Source organism: Watersipora subatra, chromosome 11 (assembly GCF_963576615.1).
Source record: "Watersipora subatra chromosome 11, tzWatSuba1.1, whole genome shotgun sequence".
NCBI lineage: Eukaryota > Metazoa > Bryozoa > Gymnolaemata > Cheilostomatida > Watersiporidae > Watersipora > Watersipora subatra.
Genome location: NC_088718.1, coordinates 31,406,841 through 31,428,317, shown reverse-complemented (window position 1 = coordinate 31,428,317; position 21,477 = coordinate 31,406,841). Strand labels below are relative to the sequence as shown.

The 21,477-nt window shown below is 34.9% G+C and overlaps 1 protein-coding gene across 1 annotated transcript in view; it reads right to left on the bottom strand.

Moving 5' to 3' along the window:
• Nucleotides 1-338: 338 nt before the first annotated feature.
• The window catches only part of LOC137407974 (fap1 adhesin-like), a 29,284-nt gene continuing 8,145 nt past the window's right edge, over nt 339-21,477 (bottom strand). The window contains exons 3-6 of the mRNA XM_068094362.1: nt 16,245-16,464; nt 13,517-14,530; nt 13,118-13,238; nt 339-1,040 (exon numbers count right to left, since the gene is read on the bottom strand). Coding sequence (XP_067950463.1) covers nt 627-1,040; nt 13,118-13,238; nt 13,517-14,530; nt 16,245-16,464 — 1,769 coding nt within the window. The 3' untranslated portion in view covers nt 339-626. The remainder of the gene's footprint in view (nt 1,041-13,117; nt 13,239-13,516; nt 14,531-16,244; nt 16,465-21,477) is intronic.

The window sequence follows — 21,477 nt, the reverse complement described above, 5'->3', positions numbered from 1 at the left end:
TGTTCATAGCTTAATGAGCAGTCGTCGTCTAGTCATTTAGAATACATGACCTACCAACAACAGATTGGTGTTCAGTTACTAGAAAAGGCTACCGATGATGCCCATTGTTAAGCTGCTCTTCGCAACTGGGCATGTATTTAGTCATGTAATCATGGTCATGTCTCCGACATGTCTGATGACGCTCACCTAGCAAATTTTTGTTCAACAATGCTCCTAGAAACCCACTGAGCCTCTGCTTGCGGTAAGCTAAGCAAACATCATACTCAATCTTCGAGGAATTGTTTTTGCTTCCTGTCATGCTTCTTATTTTTTATGTTTGTACATACAAGCAATACTTTCAATTTGTCTTTATTAGAATGTGTTAGTATGCAAAAAATATCATAAAAAACATGAGATAGATGTTTATTTCACCGATCCAGTACTACAAAGACAAGACTAGTAACGAAAAAGTACATATAGATATAAATATTTCTTGTATATCGCGGTGCTGCAGCAGAATTCTTAAATGAGGCTAAGCTTTTTAACAAAGGAAGGGTATACACTTTTAATAGCTGAATCTATTTTTTGAAGGAATATTTTTATTGGTACGATTCTACCTTACAAATTTGTTGACCATTCGCATAACTTCAGCTGTCTGAAAAATACTTCATTCGAGCGATAACAGCAGCTCCAATACCCGCTGCGATTGCGGCGCAAGTAAAGGCAGGCCAGTTTTGACAAAAAGTATTTTGAAGGAAACCAAAAACCGTTTCTTCTGAGATCTTAGGGTTTGTATCATCTGATATGGTGTCGCTTGATGTTTCGACCACAGACAGACTCTTGTGGAGCTCTTCAGACTTTTTTGTTTCGTCGATGAGAGGTGCTTCCTGAAACTCCTCATTCGCTTTCGGATGAACTGGATCTGAATCCTCATGTTCGCTGTTGGGATATGATACATTTAAATCAGCAGCAACGGGTGTATGTGGGAAAAGAAGGTCTTCATCATCAGCATCTGCGTCTGTAGAGAGACGGTATTCTCGACTTGCTACTACTGTGTCAAGCTGCAATATCAAAATTACACTGATGAGGCACTTCCAATATTTACCAATATTCTTCGAATTTGTTAAAATGGGCTATGAGTAACATTTTGATCAAAGCCATTTCTTCATAAAACTTTATATAGCATTTGACTGCTTGCTGCATAAGCAGTAATGTAGGCCACGGACAAGCGGGTATCTTTATTCTTATAACTACATGTATGTAGCTATCTGCTCGCTTAACTAATGAAACCTAACGCTGTAAGAAACTCATTATTACAGCATTAATTTTTGTGCTTGATGGTTATTGAAAGAATTTGTTTAGTTAAACCAGGAAATCAGTTATCAGTGCATTGTTGTTTCATCTCAATTTTCACAAAAGTTTTGCTGAGAATTTTAAGGGTAGTGCAAGGTGCTTTTTTAATTCTGGCATTATTGTATTACTATTGCAATACTTCAAAAGTCAGCAAAATTTGCTAGTATTGTAATACTACAACTACTATCGTTACTACTACTACTCGCTACTACTACCACTACTATTTTTACTATTACCATTACTGCTACTACTAATACTACTACCACTACCACTACTACTACTGTTAGTACTACTAATACTACTACTGATACTATTGCCACTACTGCTACTACTATTACTGCTACTACTATTACTGCTAGTACTACTACTACTGCTACTATTAGTATTAGGACTACTAATACTACTACTATTACTACTACTGATACTATTACCACTACTGCTACTACTATTACTGCTCTTACTATTACTGCTCTTACTACTACTACTACTACTACTACTACTACTATTAGCACTACTAATACTACTACTGTTACTACTACTGATACTATTGCCACTACTGATACTACTATTACTGTTACTACTACTGCTACTTCTACTACTACTACTACTACTATTACTACTACTACTACTGTTACTACTACTACTGATCTCACTACTTCTACGCTTACTAGTACCAGTAATTATAGTATAACAACTTTATATTTTAAACCAAAGCTGTTCATCATGACTTGCGCTCTAAACAAACTGGTATGGGAGTATCTCGTTATCTACATGTAGTATATAATTTGAAAAGCTTTGATCTTTAGAGTTGCCCATCTACTGTAATTACTCAATGCAAAAGCTCTATCCATACACGGGTTAAAATGTAGTTTTTTAGTTTGTTTACATCTACAGTCATTGTGATTCAAAGGTGACATTTCTGTTACTAACGGCAGAGGTTCAAATCATGACTACAGCAGGTATTTTATTATCTGTTTAGGTTTTTGGTTAGAATTGTTTGACGCATAAAACCAATTAATAGTGAATAAGCAATAGATAGAGCATGCAACTTTCCAAGAAGAATATCAAAATAAATTCACATATACAACAATGCGGAGCCGCTTTGAACCTTTAGGGAGAGTAAGAAACACTTCAGAATTCGGTTCAATTTCTATAACCTGTTTGATGTAGCAAGGCATGTTCTTTTCAACCTGCTACCTACATGTATCATTATTCTGTTATGCATCATTTGCGGTCTTTGCAATTTCATCACGTGTAATGAGTTATATGAAACTTTAATCAGCTGCCTCATGTCAGTTGGTTCTGCATAGCAATTTGTTACATTAAAAATAGATATACTTGAAAGCTTGAAAGATACTTTGAAGGCCTTTCAAACTGTATTGTATCAGAACAACAAACACTGGTAAATGTGTATCATGATAACTTCGCTAGTTGCCTACTTATGTCAACTTCCGAGGGCTAACAACTCCGCAATTAATCACTGTTTCAAAAACTTTTGCTTGAGAGCAAATGCATCTAAGATTGCTGGATAAGTTATTTACTACTAGGACCCTAGTGGTAAATAACGAACCACTAGTCTAGTGTGCAAAGAGCGACCATCAGGTGTACCGATAAAGTACAGAGGTCATCTACATACACAATTATTTGGCAATACTGTAAGGTATTGGTAAGGTAAGGTAAGGTAAAGTAAAGTAAAGGTAAGGTAAAGGTTTGCATTGGTACTAGTGTTAAAATGTCGGTCTACAAAGCTGAAAGCTATCAGTTGAAGTTCGGTTGAAAGCATTGTTTTAGGTCAATCTTTAGGCATGGTTCCAGGCAGACATGGCTTTTATTATAGTAAAGCCAGTACCCTGGCAGTCTAGAGTGCTGTAAAAGATTGTCAGGTGTGTCGATAAAGCACAGAAAATCACTATTTTCAAAATTATTCAGAGCTGGTAGAAGGTGGTATTGGTACAGGTGTTAATATGTCAGTTGCTAACCTGAACGTTGTGAGTTCAAACTTTCTACAAGGCAAACCTTTTGCCCAACTTCTAACAGTGGCTTCGGCGGATTAACAGAAGGATGGACACAAGTACTATTTTAGTAAAAATTAGTGGAATACCTGGTTTTGCACAGGTAATAAAAAAGTATTTGGCATTTTAGTGTGCTGTGAGAGATAATCATATGTGCCAATAAAACAAAGGAAATCGCAATTAGCATAATTATTCTGAAATGGTGGTTGATTAGTGCCAGTGTAAAAAACCAGTCTATGAAGCTGCAAGTTGTCAGTTAGAATCTTGTACAATGCAATGTTTTTTGCAACCTCCAACCCTGGCTTCAGACAGATGGACATAAAGATGAACACTTATCCTACTGTAGTAAAAACTAGTAGGCCTACCCTGGCAGTCCCATGCACTGTGAAAGGCCATTATGTGTAATAAGTATGTGTACAAATATTCCCCAATGCATCAAAGTGGTTCCGTGGTGCAGATGTTAGGGTGCTACACGAATGTTCATGGCACATCGGCCATAAATAGGCTGCCATGCATAGTTGGCTGCTTAGCCTAAATTCTGACTTTGGTTCTCGCCGTGATGCACATTTTTTTACTAACTTTCAACCATAGCTTTGACCAGACAGACTGGATCAACAGAATCACATTGTAGTAAAGATTAATGGTTATGCGGTTCAAGTATGTTTAAGAGCATTGAGGCTAGTTACTAGTCCACTAGTGTGCCTGTGTGATGTTGTTGTGTAATAACAATAGCGTGTCACTAAGGTTGAAAGAGCTGCCATTCAATAAATCAAGTATGGCCAGATAGAAGCCTTTCAATAACTAAACTAACGCTTTTCTATCATAATGATATTTGTTGTCTGCGAACAAGTTCTGATAAGCATCCTTTAGTGCATATAATCATAAGTTTTCAAAGAATTCAATTATTATCACCACAAACCAGATTGTTATGAAGATTAAATTAGGTTAATTCAATCATTACTGTAATAATATCCATGTCAGTCCGCCTGTCCAAGGCTATGTCTGGAGTGTTAAAATGAAAGGCAGTTTTTAACAAGATTCGAACTAACAGCTTTCAGTTTGGTGAACCATAGACTCTACTATCTACAACAATCAACTGCAATGCCAAATTTCAGAGTACTTGTGCACATAGTTATTACATTCGACAATCTTCCACTACGCACATGACTGCCACGGTCTTAGTCCATTTGAATTTAATGTTAAGCAAGCAAGCTATCAAGTAGTTCCTTGTAAACATCCTTGATGCTAACATCATAAAAAGGATATTAGTTTACAATGATGCAAACAGCGACTAACAGTTATGATGTGAACTTATAATGCTACATGCACACGGAAAACCTGAAGTGGAAAAGATTAAAACGCTTCAAGTGGCAAATGTCAAGCAAGCTGCCAACTAAATGGCTCCAAGCGTTATATGATGAAAGTAGAGATGCGCACTGCTCATCTGTTACCAAGGAGATTATTGGCGTTCACCAAAGTTGGATATCTTCATTTTTAATTGGTCATTTTATTTAGGCATACATGCAACATGCTCTAGGAATCTAGGTTATTGTGAACACACTGAGCTTAAGCAAAAACTCATTAGAACAATTGCAATATGTTTAAAAATATAATATAGATTGTGATACAAAAACAAATAAATCAATGTAAACTTAATTGAATGATATTAGATGTAAAGCATACATGTATTTTTGGATAATTAGGCTGAGCTAGAATTTTAATGAAAAGTGACAAAATGTTAGTTTTTAATTCGTTTGAAAACCGAATAAAGACATTAGAAAAAAGTCATAGTCAATTAACTCGTGTACCAAAGATAAACTCATTTAACTGTGAATTTACTATTATCTCTTTAGAATACGTAAACTAAGCTCAGCATAGATTTCCATGTTAAACCCTCTTTCAAAGTTTAATTATTTTTATCAGTTTCAGAAAGAAGTTTATAGCTGCGCAAATAACAAATAATGTAATTGGCGATAATACCTGAACTTTTATTATTCTGCAGAAATCTGTCTATGACATATCTTATCCCAACATATAGCAATTGGCAATTGGCAATTGTTTACAACAAAGTCTGAACAATTCTTCGCATTTTTGTTGAACTTTTTGAGGAACTGTCCATATTTGAAAGTTTTATTCTTTTTTGACTCACCTAGGATCTGGCACCCTTGAGCTATGTACAAATATTGATAAGTATTAAGGTATCTTTTGCATGGCAACCTACTTTATCGTAAAGAAATTAGTTTATATACAATGTTTGTTGATTGTATAGAAATGCACATGCAAGCCCTGATTCAAAGCAATAGGTGGAATGAATGTTTTTAGCTGCTAAGAATCACGAAGCGTCGTCTTCTTTTATTTTGTCAATCTTATGCTAGGGTATAAAGCGTCTATGGCCTTTCTACGCTGCTTTCAATGAAGATAAGCATGAGATACTGTACTGACAAGAATAAAGTTCTTTCTAAAATGTAGAAGGTTGGAAATCAACTACAGCTTCTATAGGTAGTTAATTTCCGCGTAAATATTGATCAGCGAAGCATTTCTCAAGAGGTAGAGAGCTCATATGCAGTACATTACGCACTAAAGGAACAGTCTAATGACAGCATTGATTATGCAAATTAGATGCTGATATAAAGAAAAAGCTCAGCCAAGCTAGCCTAAAATACACACATTGTTTTTAATCTGATTATTACAAAAGAGTTGAAAACTTAAAAAATTCTATTGATTCGACAGATTTTGATAATTCACCAGTTTTGTGACATACTTGTTTGAAAAGCATCATCTGACTGGCTTTATTCAAATAAATAGCAGTAAGCATAATGATGTTGGAGGTTTCTTTAATTTCCAATCAGATAGCCAGCAGGTTGGTCTTCATACATGAACTTGGACAAAAATTTAGGTTTTATCAAAAATTGTCAGTATTTTTCTGTCATTTTCAGTTGTTTTTGATGTTAAAGATGATCTGACAGTTAGGATGTTTTAAGATTAAAATCAACAAAACTTGATGACGGTTAAACCTACATAACTTGATCACCGCTAAAGCTCAGATCAAGTGAAAAAGCGATTATGACATCTATATTTGCAAAAAGATCGACAAGAAAAATACAGACTAGTCTGCAATTAACACGCAATAGGCGATGTTGACTATAGCGACAATAGCAACTAGTGGCATCATTATGCACAAAGTTTTCCTTTAAGCGTTGTAACCGTGATAAAGTTTTGTTGACTATAATCTTGAAACATTCTGGCAATCAGATCACCTCAAACATCCAGAACAATTGCAAATGATAGAAGAATATTGATACTTTCTGAAAAGATTTCTTGAAATTTTTAAGTTCATTTTTAAAAGGCTGGTTTTCATGATCCAGACAGACTTATAAAACTAAATATTTTGAAGTGGCCCGGCGACTTGGTGAAGTTTAGATAAAATTATCCAAAAAATGTGGAATTGTATATTGTTTGTTTAGACTAACAGACAGACACACCACAGATGACAAAGTAAAATTGGTAAAGATGATATCCAGGTAGCATCATTTGGATATCACTTTTTCAAAATTTTAGCTCAGGCTAGTGGATTTAACTTTTAATCAAATATTTTGCTCGTACACAAATTTGAGTTTTTGTTCTACAACATATATCTACAACACAATACAACACAACTACAACTACAACACAATCATATATCTTCAAGTGTTGATTTACAAGTATACTTGTAAATCAACACTTGAAGATGAAATATACTGAAGGCAGCATAAGGGTCATTGTAAAACATTAGAGCCATTATCAGCCCATCATCAAACACTTTCTGAAACAGTCTGGAGGTGCCAAGAAAAAACACTTTTATTTTACAGGTAAAGAAAGCCAGACCGACCGTCGAGCTAGCAGATGAATAACCGACCTGCTACTAAGCCGGCAGATGAAAGACCGACATGCAATTGAGCAGGTGCTAAAAAGACCGACCTGCCACTGAGTCGGCTTTCTCGGTAAAAGAAGCAAAGCCTGCCAAGAAAAGCATAGAATCCAAAAAGCAGCAGTATGTAAAGAATCCAAAAGACAGCAGGTATGTAAAGAGTTCAGAAGGCAGAGGTTGAGAGAGCACAGAAAAGCGTGTTATTTGCATTTACTTGTTACACACATTGACTGTATTTTAATGTGTTTTTATACAAATATATATATATATATATATATATTGCCTTTTATACTTCAAGTGGTTTGCTTCATAATGAAGCAGTAAAAGGTTACAGCTCATACTTTACAATATGCATATTTCAATTTCATTGAGACCATTATAAAAACTATCTATTCTCTTTATGCTTAGAAGTGACGCATAAATAGAATATGTATGTCATACGCATACAACTTGATCAAACGTTGTCTGAAAGCACCCTGAAACCATTTTCTACTCAAAACTAATATGCCAGCAATCATCTCTAATGTCAGTTACAACGAATTTGCTATCAAAATCATTTGATATTCCTTCAATATGCCTTTATGAGTGACAACTGACAATGACATATAGACCCAAATAAGTGGAATCACAAGTTCACACTTAACTTAATGTCATACAATTGACTTTTATAAGGTAGCCAAGTGTTTATGTAAAGCCTTTACCAGGTTATCTGAATAATAATTGTGCTTGAATAAGCTTTATCTGAATACAAACGGACGCATCTTACTTCTTGTTTGTAGCCAAACAAAGCGAAACAATCTGATCTGACTTATTGGCATACCAGTAAGCAAATACCTGACCTAACTACAAATATGAGAGAAGGAGAACAGAATGTGAGAATGCTGCTCATCAGGACAGTAGATTCAAATTGCACACCCTTTACGGTTTGTTAAGAAATATGATACTGTTTCCTTTGTTTGTTGTATCTAACAATGTGCATAAAACCATGTCCGGAGACTGGCTGCATGTGATTTAATGATTTGTTGAAAGTCACGTTATCTTCTGTTGCAAAGATATAAAATCTTATATTCATGATAACTAGTACCATCGATGTACTAGCACTACGGTATACAGGTAACCAGTAAGTGCGCCTGTGACAAATTGTCAAGTGTACAAACTAACTGCACAATCATTGCAAAGTTATAGTATGCAGTCGATTGACACAAATGTTAAAAGATTTTTTTATCATGCCAAAATCCATGAGTTCAATTCCTCATCGTGGTATCTTTTTTTAACCTCCAACTTTGGCTTAAGACAGATGTGTGGACAGACACTGCTTTTACTACAGTAAAGACAAGGTAAATGTTGGGCATTGCACGAGTAATTAAATGAAGTGGTAAATGGTATGCTTTTGAGCAGAAAAATAGGGTTAAAACCATGGAGTCTAATAGAGAATAATAACTATCCCTTTTGTTCTCAAGTTCTATGATAGCCTATTTTACTCTGTAAGCCGTTTTGCCATGACAGAAAATGAAATTTAAAAAGCTGTGCTTTCAAATAGACGCTATTGTTACACATATTATGCGATTGGAATAAGGGACCTAATTAAAAGTGGGAGGATGGCAGTTAGCGTGATCTTTCAAAATTCTTCTAGTTTCCCTTATAGTATTGCTCAATATACGAGTTGCAAAGAGGTACCAGCATATCATTCCAATGCAGCTGAAGCATATTCATGATGTCTTTTCTATAGGGTAGTTGCTTACATTATTGCTAATGCTTATCGAGACTTCCGCTATTGTTACCGATCAGCTGCAGCATGTCTGAAGAGCTGTTGCATGTTCATTGGCTTCTCTTTGTGCTTCTGTTGTTTTTATTGGTAGTCTCTAAAGCCTGGTTTCCATATGACAGCGCAATGATCGCGCGCGGCCCAGTGATCGTGCGCAATGCATTTCTTGGGCCGATGCAGTGTTTCCATATCGCGCGTAAGCTCCATGCTTGCATTGGACAGGGTGGACATTTTTCTTACTTTTTCGTAGGAGAGACATATTTCTTCAGAAAAACAGAACTCCGTTGCGAAATTACGCTGTCATATCAAAATCAGGCTTACTCTTTCATACGGGAGACCGATTTCTTCGGAACAAAGCCCTTCGCTGGAGTTGTGGGATAGGTTGAAAAGGTCTAGCGGTGTATTGTGGGATACATAATCGCACGCACCCATCGTAAGGATCCATTCTGTTGGATACTTGCGATCAGCGTACGCACATCGTGCGACCGTCGTGCGTTGACGTTTCCATATCACAACTGGCCTACGCACGACGTCGTGCGCCTTGTTGCGAGCCTTGCGCTGTTATATGGAAACCAGGTTTTAGAACTCCTTGCTATTTGATAGAGAATTTTGCATCAAGTTTATATTGCTATGATAAGTACTAGCTACTGAACTTAAGTATGGAGGTTTTTGGTCATGCAAGATATATTTTGACTCCTTAATAGTCAGTCAAATGATTGCATAGTTGGGATTCTTTTAGCTTGTCTACGCTTTGGAGAGGCACGTGTGTCGTGACCTAGTTGTCTAGACTGTCTGAGCCGTACACAACAGGTTAAGGTTTAAGGCCTAAAAGGTCTCTTTGAAGTGATAGAAACCTTAAATTGCTCTGTGCAAGGTGGCAGGTTCCTAGTAGTCAAGGTTCCCCTGCCACTCAACTCAGACATGTACAGCCAAAACGATAGAGTCATTGTTTGCATAAAAGTGCTCCTAAAAGACTGACAGCCTCTGCGTGTAAGCTAAGCAGACAGCATACTCAATATTCAAAAAATTCTTAATCCACACCAAAGTGTGTCGCCTAACGTTTCAGCCAAGCTCCTCCATAAAGGAAGAGTTGCAGATATAGACGATTCGACCCTTGTGCAAGGTAGTACTAGCTAACAGTTTGCTTGTAGCAGATTGTTAACAATCTGATCTGACTTATTGACACACCAATAAGTGAGCAGACAGCCTACCCAACAAAAAATGAAAAAGGAAGAGATGCTAGCATGCTGCACATCAGGCAGTTAGATTTCAAGTTCACACACTTTATGATTTGGTAAAAAGTATGACAGTGCTTGCTTTGGCTGTTGGGTATAACAAGATACATAACAACCATGTTGACAGACTGAACTCATTCATCATAGTTATTTGTTAACTCATTGAAGCCTTATCTTGTGTACACAAGCAAGTTCCCTGCTCCTGGATAGTATTAATAACTTTCCATCAACTGTGAAAGCGCTTAAAATAGCACAATTCCTTTTGAGCTGAATATCATATGGAGACTCTAAGCTTTCAGAGCTCAATGAAAAATAAACAGAAATCAAATTGAATACATAGTTTGTTTTTGTTCACTGTTCAAGGAATTGATGTTTTCGAGATAGCTGAAAAAGATAAGAAATTTCGAACACCGAGTGTGATAGAGTGTTATTTATTATTTATTATGTGTATATTTGTTACGAATAGAAAACCAAGTAGTTTTACTGTAAAGCTCGTGTTACTGATAAACAGAAAAAAGCTTTTTAGCTTTGTCCCCTTTTAATCCTACATTACCAAAAACCTTTATCAGTGGTCATTAGACACTAATGTCCTGTCAGCAGCCATTTTTCTTTTTTTGGTCAGTTAAAAATTCCCTCTGTATTTTTGACAGTATCTCAATAATCAATACTTCAAAATACGTCAAACTCAAGAATTTAACCAGAAATGTATTAGGCAAGAAGTGGAAAACGTTTTGTAAACCTGCGTAAATGGAAAGTATGGAAGATAAAAGCAAAACTAAGCAGCCAAGTTTACCCAGGTGTAGGACCAGGCAGGAAAACAAGTCATCAAATTATCTCGGCTTCAAGGTGTTAAAGGCATAGCCTAAGATCTTTATAGAATATTTTAATATTTTTTGGCTACATCGCTTGCCTGACAACAAACCAGTTTGATAATACTAACATCCTTTGCTGGATTCTTTGATAGATAAATAAAAAAGTAGGAACTGTTTCACTCACATGGTCCTAAAAGTGGAAAGTAGAGGAAAAATCTAAGGTTATTAATAATAAATGTTAGGCTAAATGAATGCTTATCTCACACTCCATTCAATGATTGTTACACTTTCAATATTTCATCATGTTTACCTCTCTACGCTAGGAGTAATGAACCCTCAATCACCCTTAATGCGTACTTGGTTTATACTAGCAAAGTCTTTATGTACAACATAATGGCCACTTGATACTATCTTATCTTAAAGGTTGCTGATATGATGATGTATATTCAGCAGTGGTCAGTACTCGCACCTTTAAACTATACAGCAGTGTGAATGCTGACAGATGTTTTACTAACAACTGATTTATAGCTCTGGAAAAAAAGCAAAATCCAGTTTACTTTGAATTCATTGAGACCTCAGTTGTGAAATTATAGGTCATGTGCTTGTAGGGAAGGATAGAATGCAACAAAATGTTAGAATAGATTAGCCTTCATACAGATCAATGGTTAAAATCATCTTTTGTCAAAGCTAAACTAAATCTTAAGATGATAAAACAATTGACTAAATTTTTTTAAAGCAGGCGTTGCTTTGCAATGTCTAGTTTTTAAATGCTCTTTAGCCATAAAATACATATATTTTGGTACTTGGATTTGAAAAAAACTAAAATAAAACAAAAAATATGATGGATACATTGAAATCAACTAAGTAAGAAATATGTTATCTTTCCTCACAATTACAGAGGAAAAGACTTTCTAATTTTACTCTCAAAAGAGAGTCATCTTTTGACTACTTGGATCAGAGAAAATTTTTGTAGGCCAGAGAATGTTTCTTGTAAATTTATCTGCAAGTTTATATTTGATTTTGGTTGATATTGGCACCAAACCCTTTAAATTTCTGAAGCAATATTTTAAAGCGGCAAGTATATTTTTCGGTTGATGAAGTGTTGAGAAATTAAAAACAAACTTTATCTGACAGGTTTTTGATAACCTGGTTTTAGCAAAGATATGAAAACTATAGAAACGACAAAAGTTTGGTAATCAATCTTTTTGGCAATGTAGTAATTTACTAGCTTGCGGCTTATTCATTTTTTTTGACGCTGGTGTAAGCTTTTTGATTTTGGGTACTCACACTCTTAGGAAGTGTGAGCTGCTGTCTTCAAAGGTACAATAATCAATTTTCATCTCTTCTATGCATCCAAAACAAATAATTATTGTAACAGCATTGATGCTAAAAGTAAATCACACCTTGATCAGGTAATAGCTGAGAGGCAGAAAAAACAGTGAAAGGTCATACAGTAAGTTGATTTTCTTATGTGTTGCTGCTGTGTGAAAACATTAGACTCTTCTTAGAATGAATGAATGACCTTCTAATAACATATTATTTTTACATTAAAATATTCAGATCATATCGGTCTTTTGTTACGTTTTGTTTCAATTAAGACAATGGAGTTCAAAGTTCCCCTTGTCATTCGTACGTGGTTCAGAGATGTGAAGGAATAGGGAAGCACTAGGTTAGTGTGAGTAAGTAGTCAGAACTGAAGCAAATAAAACTTGGTGAAACTAATCAGTAACACTGAAGACGTGCATTTGTCATAAAACTGCCAGCTACAAAGTGAATCAGATCTGCTAGACATCAGCTACAGTAATATTTCTTGGCACCTATTAAGCTGCGTTTCAACAGAGACAAATAAAGGAAGTGAAGAATTCAAGTAAAAGCCAATTCATCCATGAAAATCTTTCCCTCTTTAATTTGATTGACCAAACTCGCTGCATGATTATAACATCAATTGAAATTAATTCAATTAGAGTCCTCCAATCCCAAAAGAATAAATAGCGTTAGACATTGCTTTTTGTCTTTCTATTCACTTAACTACACAAAATTACATGAATACTTACTCCATGTAAATTGGCAGAACTGCTTGGTGTCATTTTGATAAGTGGCTGGCTGGAAGACTCCCCCTCATTTGTGCTCTGATCACTCAGGCTGTCTCCCTTTTCTTGTGCCATGTCCAGCTCACTGCAGTATACGACTCAAAATGACTCTTGCTACAGGTAAAGATCAGCCTTCACAAGACAGCCTTAAACGCTTGTGACAAGCAGCGGTGAATGATTAATTATCCTGCATGCGTAACAGCCTGATGAACAAAAGGCAGGCAATTTATTCAAATCAATTATTGTATGACTGCCCCAGGCTAATCATAGCATTTAAAAGTGCGGCATAGGTATATACAGCGTAATTGTGTTGTATACAGCCAAGGTAAGCTAGTCAAATAGTCATCGTTACGCATTACTAACCCTGCGCTTAGATAGCAAAGGTTTTCCTGTAACACTGGTTCAATGATTATGGGAGTTATCTTCTCAGAGAAGACAACTTGAAGCTCATCTTCTATGTTGTCTAAACTATCGGTTGATGTGAGTGATTTGCCTTCCCCATTATATCTCTGTGCTGCTATTTCAGGTGGGTCTTTTGCATCAATAAGGTCAGCAGAAAATGCGGACAAGCTTTGTGCAAAACTAGTCGAAACGATATTGCCTTCAATAGCTGAGATATCAGAAGGCACAACGCAAACAGTTGCATTTTGAGAGAGTTGGCTTACAGTTTGTAACGATTCGGAGCTACTTATCGATTCATCACTGGTTGAAAGTATCACAAGAGTTAGTAGTTCAACATTCCTTCTATGGAATGTTAGGGGCTCAATGTCATTCGCATCTGTCATTGTTGGTTGGGACTCTTCATTTTCTGCTGCTTCAGTGGTAGCGAAATCTAAAGTTGAAAGGGAACTTGGTGAGCCAACATCATCAAGTTCCTTATCAATCTTGACAGCAGTATCACCTGTAGCTTCAGTCGCGACTAAATTGGCTGTATGTTTGATTTGGTTAAGAGCCAAAGAGCCTTGATTTTGTTGACTTCTTTTTTTCTCACTGTGGACTGTTGAAACTTCAGGTTGAGACAACTCTGAGAAAGAATTAGAAGCTATAGAGGTTGTAGCAACACTGGCAGTTGACAGGGGTAGAGGTATCGAAAATGAGCCATCTACGATATCAACCGGAGTTGATGGAATGCAAGTAGGAGAACTGTTCTGTACAGCTGCAATAGCTTGACTGACTAGCTCATTACACACCATCTCTTCGGTTTCAAAGATGAGAGACACATTTTCTTCATTGTTGTTGCATGGTAACTTGTCATTAGACTCAATAGAATTGAGTGAAGTGCACAAAGGTGACTGTCTAGCCTCTGTTTCATCTTTTTCTCTCTTTTTCGCTTTAAATTTTGAAATCGAGGTTTTATGTCTGTTATAGTGAGCCAATCTGCAATCAAACAGTTTTCAAATCTTTAGAACGCAAAGGTGTAGCTTAAAGCTGTTTTTTATTTGAACATCAGACATACTGAACAAAATATTTTTCAATGTATTGGGAAGATTTTGCCTGGCAATTAAAAATTTAATAATGACTCTTGATAGTCAAGTCTCTGAATTCACAATACAACATCTGGATAGTTTGACATCAAAGATGCTTCTGGTGTCAACCACATCTTAGCCATTTAACTAACCTGGCAGAGTGTTGATTTGTATGCTATTAATAGCGATTTACATTTGGCTTTGTTACCTTGAATCAAACAATTTAAAAATAAATTTATTTATACTATTTTTTAAGTGAAGTCATTTTATTTTTCAAAATACTTTCTTTAAACTTCATGTATTCTTAAAGCGAACATAGTAAAAGCGAACAGAAAAATGGTCCTCACTACTGTGATGTTCAATCAATATTAGGTTGTCACTCTATCGGTAGGTGACTCTTTTTATTAATTTTTTCTGAACAATAAACAAATTTATCAATCACAATAAATAGTTTTTTTAAGTTATGTCACAATGATCCCAAATTGCAGCTAGTCTGATATTTCTAAATTTGGAAACATTATTTCAATGTTTTAGTTCAGACTCAACTGTTATGTTTTGTCAACAAATTGTGAAACTGAAATAAGGAGCTAAAACTCTATTTTATAGCAAAATAATGTTTTCAAAAATATTTAACCAACTGAAAACAGTTAATTTCAATAACTTGTTATTAGTGATCTCGATGGGATTACAGGATGTGATAGGCTGATTAGAGACGGATGGTTGTAAGGGGATGGTGAGAAAGGGCTGAGTGTAGGAGGATGAAGAGAGAAGGCTGAGAGTAGGAGGATGGTGAGAAAGAGCTGAGTGTAGGAAGATGAAGAGAGAAGGCTGAGAGTAAGAGGAAGGTAAGAGAAGACTAAGTATGGAAAAATGGCAAGGAAGGGCTGCGAGTGGGAGGATGGTGAGAGAGGGCTGAGTGTGAAAGAATGGTGAGAGGAAGCTGAGTGTGGGAGGATGGCAACAGAGGACAGAGTGTGGGTTGATGTTGAAAAAAGGTTGTGGCTGAAATATGGTGATAGAAGGTTGGTTGCCAGAGGATGGTGAAAGAGGGCTGCACACGAAATACATTGAGTGACAGCTGTGAGAAGGTGCAGAGAAAAGACTGACTGAAAAAGTTAGTAAATGAAAGTTTAGTGTAGGAGAATGGTAAATAAGGGCTGGCTTTAAGAAATAATAAAATGCATAACCGTATGCAAAAAGGTGGAAAAGATGAGAGAAAGGTGCGCAAAGAAAAGCTGTTTGTGTTTTTGACAAAGCTAGAAAAACATTGCAAAAGCCTAAGGGCAGCTAACAAAAACAGAGGCTGACACTAAATAAATCAGCAAACCAAGTACTCTAATTAGGTATAGCTAATAATTTGATTAGAGTTGATTAGAAAAAAATATAGCGTATTAAACCAATGATGTAAACGTATGGTGAAAATTTTTAGCTAATAGCTTGTTCAAGTTGTTAATTGTGAGTTTAATAAAAACAGCTACTATGTCTTTACAAGAAAATGAGAAAAAGAAAAACAGGCATCTTTGATAGTTGGGAGAAAAAAAGTTAATTTAAAAGATTGATAATTGTGTAACTTTGAGAGTAAAGAGAAGAAAGACACACCCTCAAGAGCTGAAAAAGTAACCTACCTTTGAGAATGAGGAGGAGAGAGACTATTTGAGTAGTCAGTGAAATCACTTGACTGGTTGCTGCTGACATAGCTGACGTTGGAAGTAACACTTCTACTGTCAGGAGACTGGTACCTTCGATAGGAAGTAGTTGGTGGTAGACTCACATTATCTGGGATATCTCTGAGGCTGCCGTAAGGTGAAGATTGAAGAACGGGAAGGTTTTCCGATGAAACTGAAACTATAGTTATTATTTTTGTTGAAGTTGTCTGTTTGTGTTTTTAGCATATCAACTAGCAGTCATTCAAAATACTGCCAACCTGATGCCATCAAGGTTGGCTTCCTAATTACTATTTTGTACATTTTGTGATCTGAACAGTTGTTGAGAGCTGCATATTATATGTTTACTCATATGCATAATCTCTAGTAGAAAGTCCAAAACTCCATAATATAGAAAAACAAAGAAATTTGAACTCCTCTCACCTGAAAATTACTAATAATATACTATCATGCTTTGAAACCTAATACTAATATTTATCGACAAAAACAAACTCCATTATATCTTATCATATTTGTGTTTTTTTAACTTTTAATTAGATGTATTAATTAGAAAACAACCAATATTATGTACCCAGAGTGCCAGATATCTGTATTATTAAATCAATTTTTTTATTGTATGTATTAATCTGTTAGCCTGCTTAAACGCTGTTCAGTTTCCCATTTTAGTCAATTATATGCTTATTTCACTAAAATATGCTCTGTGCATTCCAACAGCTCGTTAAAAATACTTGTTTCTAAAACTTGTCTAGTTTTTGAATCAGCCTGTTAAACACTCGCAAGAAAATTACATTATCTGATTAAAATAAAAAGAATTCTGGGTTTACCTGGCTTCTTGCCAATGGTTAAATATAAATAACTTTTATAAAAAAATGCCATAATATTTTGATGAATGATACAAAAATGTGTAACAAAACACGGTTCTGGTAAATATGAAGATAACAAGGCACCGGCTTTATACCTTTTGCTATCGCACAACTTTTATGGCTTGAAGCTGCTTATGACTGATACGGTATCGCAATATGGTAATAATTTCATATGGTTTACAAATATAATCGAAAGCTTTTTATAAAATCTAGAAGTTTGAAACATTTTGCTAGATTCATAACTAGATTTTACTAGAGTACATAAATAGCCATTAAAGACCAATCAGCTAAAAACCTGTAAGCTCATTAGTCAGCAATGTGATGCCCGTTACATTAGCTGCCATAGTAGTAGGAAGCTCATTAAAATGTCTGAAATGCTACCCAGCTGGCGCACTTCTTATAAATTACTTTATGTTAGAAAAAGACAGGGTCATGCTGAGCCATGCTTTATCTGAAATTACAGTTTTTTGGACATCAACTTAAAAATGAATACCTTTTAGTTCATGTGGGCTATTTTAACCCTTTGAACCCTGACCGCTGGTATTACGGCAGGCATTGCGAAGGATGTGTCAGAAATCCTAACGGCTGGAATATCGGGTTATTATATACCCTAATATTCTTAGGTTTTTTTTACAAAAGCTGCTTTTAAGTAACAGCATAAACTAATCAAATTAATTCTTACGCAGGGCGTTAGACTGAAAATCTTACTTCCAGTTTTAACTGTTTTCAAATATCCTGATATAGGCTACTTCCTTTTTACAATAAGCTTTACTGGGACGATTTCACACAAAAATTGATACAACTTGTTTGTTGGTACATGTACTGAATGTGATGGATGATAGTGATGCAGATGAAAAAGTATATTTTACTAATAATAATTTTGCTGATTATTCTGATTCATAAAACAATAATGAATATGTGTTCAATAGATGGGAATATGTGTTCAATAGATAGGAATGATACTACTACAAAATTTTTTAGAGGTATTTGAAATGGTAAAAATTTTGATGGTTTTATCTTGAAAAACTATGAAACACAATATTTCTTTCTATTTGGTAACATTTACTGTGTGGTGACACTTGCTGGACTTTTTTTACCAAATATATTTGGATTATGAGCATATTTAGACATATTTAATGAACTTTCCAAACTTCTAATTGTAGAACAAATTTCCCAGGAATACTGGCACACCTTGATAAGAATGACCAGGTTTGAAAGGGTTTATCTGTAGCAATTGCTACATCATTTAAGTTATTCATAGTGCATTATACTGAACTTGAGAAAAAAAACTCAGTTTAGATCTTTTTTAATATTATATAAAGTTAGCATGAAATGTTAGATTACTCAGTTCCATTATGTTCATGTGACTAAAATGACGTTGTTTTTAATAAATGTAAGTTAAACTTGTCACCAATTTCCTTTGTAAACTTGGAAATCTGAAACAAAGTTTTTTATGAATTTGGGAGCAGAGTGTAGAAAGTGGCACAAAGAAACCATCAAAAAATAAATAATTTACTAACGAATTAAAGACTCGTTTTTCGCAAGACATAACCAATGTTCAACATAACTGTCACTGTCCGACTAGACATGAGACCTAAAACATACTAATAAACTTAATTCTTTTGCTACCCAATAAATTTTATACTAGGATACAGTGTAATTATTTATTCGGTAAAATTTAATATTTAACAAAGATGCATATAGTTTACCACAAAATTTGAACCACATTATCTACAATAAAATATGTTGATACTAAATTAATCAACCTCAAATTTTATGTCTGCTGATGATATAAAAATGTGCCAAGTAGGTTGCAGAATGAGCTCGGACCTTTTTCAGCCATCTTTGCTACCATGAGCATGTCCGACTCAGACAGGTGATCAATATTATTACAACTTACAACATTCTTACCGCTAAAAATATAATAATCACTCTCAGTAGTACTATTGCTCAAGAAAATCTCCAAAGTCCTGTGATCACCGATTAGTAAAACTACACTATAGGACTCGTGGTACTCAAAGAGTTAAAAGCAGAGTGAACATATTTGTGTATAGCACAGAGAATAGTCTGAAAGTTACAATAAAAAATGAAGAAGTGTTCATATAACTAAAACAACATTCCTACCTTGGAATAGTCAAGTGACCTTTGACAAGGTTTTACTGTCAAAGTCAATATAACAATTTTTAATGATTCATAAAAACATCATGGTTCTATGGCGTGTGTCTAATTGTAAAAAGTAGTAAACCGCAATGACCTTCTATTAGCTCAGAGTAATGAATATGAAGCAGCTGACATTGTTTACAGTGTAATTAATTCAATTGTCAGCTATATGGATAAGACCTGTCAATCAAGTATAGACACTTTGCCTTAAAGTGTTTAGTGTAATAAAGGTAGCTGTTGACAGTTACTCGCAAGTGAGGGTCCATTCAACACTCCAACTGGTTTTATGCAATAGTATTGGACAGAATGCATATAAAAGAGGAATGTTTTTATCAATTTTAAGGCATTTGGTTTTGTAATATTTTAACGCATCACACTTCTGCCTCCACACTTCTGCCTCCACACTTCTGCCTCCACACTTCTGCCTCCACACTTCTGCCTCCACACTTCTGCCTCCACACTTTGACCAGTTCATTTGTGCTATCTCTGCCTATCTGGAAAAACTGCTTTGATCTTCAGTTTTTAAGATCTTCTTTGAAGCCTATGCGGGTATATATACGCATATACGTACACATATGTATACATGTATATATACATGTATATATATATACATCTATATATACATGTATATATATACATTTACATTGACTATGTATATATATACATATTCATTGACTATGTATATATACATGTACATATACATTTACATTGACTATGTATATATACATGCATATATACATTGACTATGTATATATACATATAGATATACATTGATTTCAATTAGGTTCTAACTCTGCTATCATTTCTCTCAGTAGTGATTAATTTCACTAACTTCTTATTACAAATACATTGTGGCTACACAACTAAATAAGCCCACGCCTACGGTTGATGTGTGTTTTTGCTATACACCCCAACATAATTAAACTTAACCAAGCTAAAACACTGTCTCAGAGTAGGGGAAATTATGGCATTTGGGGCATAAAAATCTGCAATCAGATAAAATCTGATAATGGTACTTGTGGTTGCAATTTGTTTATTATATTTTTATTTAATAAAAGTTTAGTCATCAAGTAGTGATTAAAATTGGTTACTTGCAAAATAAAAAAAATACTTGTTACTGTTTGTTGGCAGACAATAACCAGGCCAAAGAGGTCCATTTGACTGGCTGGCCAAAGTCATAAGGATGGCTTGGGTCCTCTCAGCTACTAAAACTTAAATAGGCCAGACTGAGGCAAAGAGAAATGGAGCCGACCCTCAACCACACCGAAAATACAACCCACCGATGGTTGGCTGGTATACACAGCTGGCAAAATCAAGAACCGACCTGCTACTGAGCTGGCAGATTTTAACTACTTAACGTTTCATGGTTGTTACCATTCATCAGGTAAATCTGAAATGATCTGAAGCTTATTTCAGTTTCATTTCAAATCATTTCAGTTTTACCGGATGAATGGTAACAACCATAAAACTTTAAGTAGTGAACAGTTTTTTAAGTTTTCAGTTCCTAATATAATATGATATATATATAAATATATACAAGTATATATATTTATATATATATATGTTTGGTTGTATATATATATATATGTACAACCAAACATATACATATATATATATATATATATATATATATAAATATATATAAATATATATATATATAAACAAACACATTGCCTTTTATACTCCAAGTGGTTTGGGTTTTTATGGGACAGCAAAAGGACACAGTGAAATCTTTACTGAATCAATCTGAACCACAAAAAATTGACTTTCCGGAATTTTATCGACAGACAAACTACCCTGACAGCTTTTATATACAAGTCTAATTGACGCCAACAAACTTTGCATAACTTTGTTGGCTGCCAAAAATTAGCCCAACTTTAAACCCTGAAACTGAAAGACCCAGACTTCAAACCCTCAAATTAAGTTACATATATCATTATTTTGAGCATAGACAATAAAAAGCCACATGTATAGATTTACAGGCTCATTAGAATTTAATTCATAGTAGGCCTCAGTCATGTGAGATGTTTAGATTTCACAAATGATCAAGTGTAAAACCGCAATAACAATAATTAATTGTGTAAACACATTTCTCTCAGTTCATGTAGTTTTATATGTGTGAGTTTATTTTGCAAAATATTATGATCCAGTCAACTTTAATTAACAATAAT